General features: G+C 38.9%; 1 protein-coding gene across 1 annotated transcript; it reads left to right on the top strand.

The window, feature by feature from the left end:
• Positions 1-1,098, top strand: LOC149803609 (beta-1,3-galactosyl-O-glycosyl-glycoprotein beta-1,6-N-acetylglucosaminyltransferase 3-like). The gene has a single exon (XM_089953957.1). The coding sequence runs from the start codon at positions 1-3 to the stop codon at positions 1,096-1,098; it is 1,098 nt and encodes a 365-aa protein (XP_089810083.1).
• The last annotated feature ends 314 nt before the right edge of the window (positions 1,099-1,412 follow it).

Below are 1,412 nucleotides of genomic sequence, written 5' to 3'. Positions count from 1 at the left end.
ATGCCGAAGCTCGTTCGACGAAAAGCTGAAGTTGTCATAATGTTCAGTGTGTTTTGCTTTGTCTGGATTGTCAACCATTATTTAGGATGTGGTGGTGACTGTGAGAAATTGTCTTTCATTCGAAATGCCTCCTTTGAAGTTTCATTTAATAGAACCCAAACACCGAATGAAACACAGACGGAAAAAGTGCTAACCAGGAAACTTAGAAGACTTGTAACAGCAGTCGATTGCAAACGTATAATAGAGGGACAGAAAGAGGAAATTACTAATGCCACCACGTGGATGACGAAACAAACCAAAAATACTATTCTTGATGCTGAATATTTAAATTTGACATCCGATTGTAAAGCATACAAGAAGGAGAGAGGTTTTCTGGACTTCATCGTGACAGAGGAGGAAAAGCAGTTTCCCATTGCCTACAGCATTCTTTTGTACCAAGAGGTGGAGCAAATGGAGAGGCTCCTGAGGGCAATTTACAGACCTCAAAATATCTATTGTATTCACGTCGACTTTTCCTCGTCAGTGGAGGTTCACAGTGCCGTAAATGCCATTACCAGATGCTTTGAGAATGTTTTTGTGGTTTCCAAAAAGGAGACTCTTGTTTATGCTGGGTTCACGAGGCTACAGGCAGATATAAACTGCATGGCCGACTTATTGCAGAAGAATGGGGAATGGAAATATTTTATAAATCTTCCAAGCCAACAGTATCCTATCAAAACAAACCACGAAATTGTGAAAATTTTGCAAATATATAACGGTTCAAATGACATCGAGGGGATAACAGGTAATCGCATGCTTCCAGAACGATTTAAATACGTTCATAATTACGTGTCAAAGGACGGTGGGAAAGCAACCATTTACATGACAGATATACCAAAATCTGATCCCCCACATAATATAACAATTGTAAAAGGCAGCGCATATGGCATCTTTAGCAGGAACTTTGTTCGGTTTATTATTTATGATGAAAGAGCAAGAGCTTTATTGGAATGGTGCAAGGAAATATACAGCCCTGACGAATATTACTGGGCAACGCTGAATCATGACCCACACCTTAGTGCTCCTGGCGGTTATGCAGGTAAGGTAAATGCAACATAGATATGTGTAAAGGAGTGAATTATATAGGCTAAGTTGGGTTTCACTTCCTGCAGAAAAGATGGCTTATAGAAGGTTCATTTCTCTTCACTAAACGTCTATTATCTTTCAGTGACTCGAAGCAGTTCGATATGCAAAACTTCCATTACTACTGAACTGTGATGTATTAGAGTTATTAGAGGTGTGCGGTATTAACGGTTTATTTCGATATTTTGTTCGTCGGTAGGCAACACGGTACTTTTTACTACATCGATAAATCGGTAGCTTCCGTTTCTAAGTAATATACTAAATTCCGAAGTAATCTTATTACTTATTTA

This window comes from Sinohyriopsis cumingii, chromosome 3 (genome assembly GCF_028554795.1).
Source record: "Sinohyriopsis cumingii isolate HCF-2022 chromosome 3, ASM2855479v2, whole genome shotgun sequence".
Classification (NCBI taxonomy): Eukaryota; Metazoa; Mollusca; class Bivalvia; order Unionida; family Unionidae; genus Sinohyriopsis; species Sinohyriopsis cumingii.
This window is presented reverse-complemented; position numbering and strand designations above follow the sequence as displayed.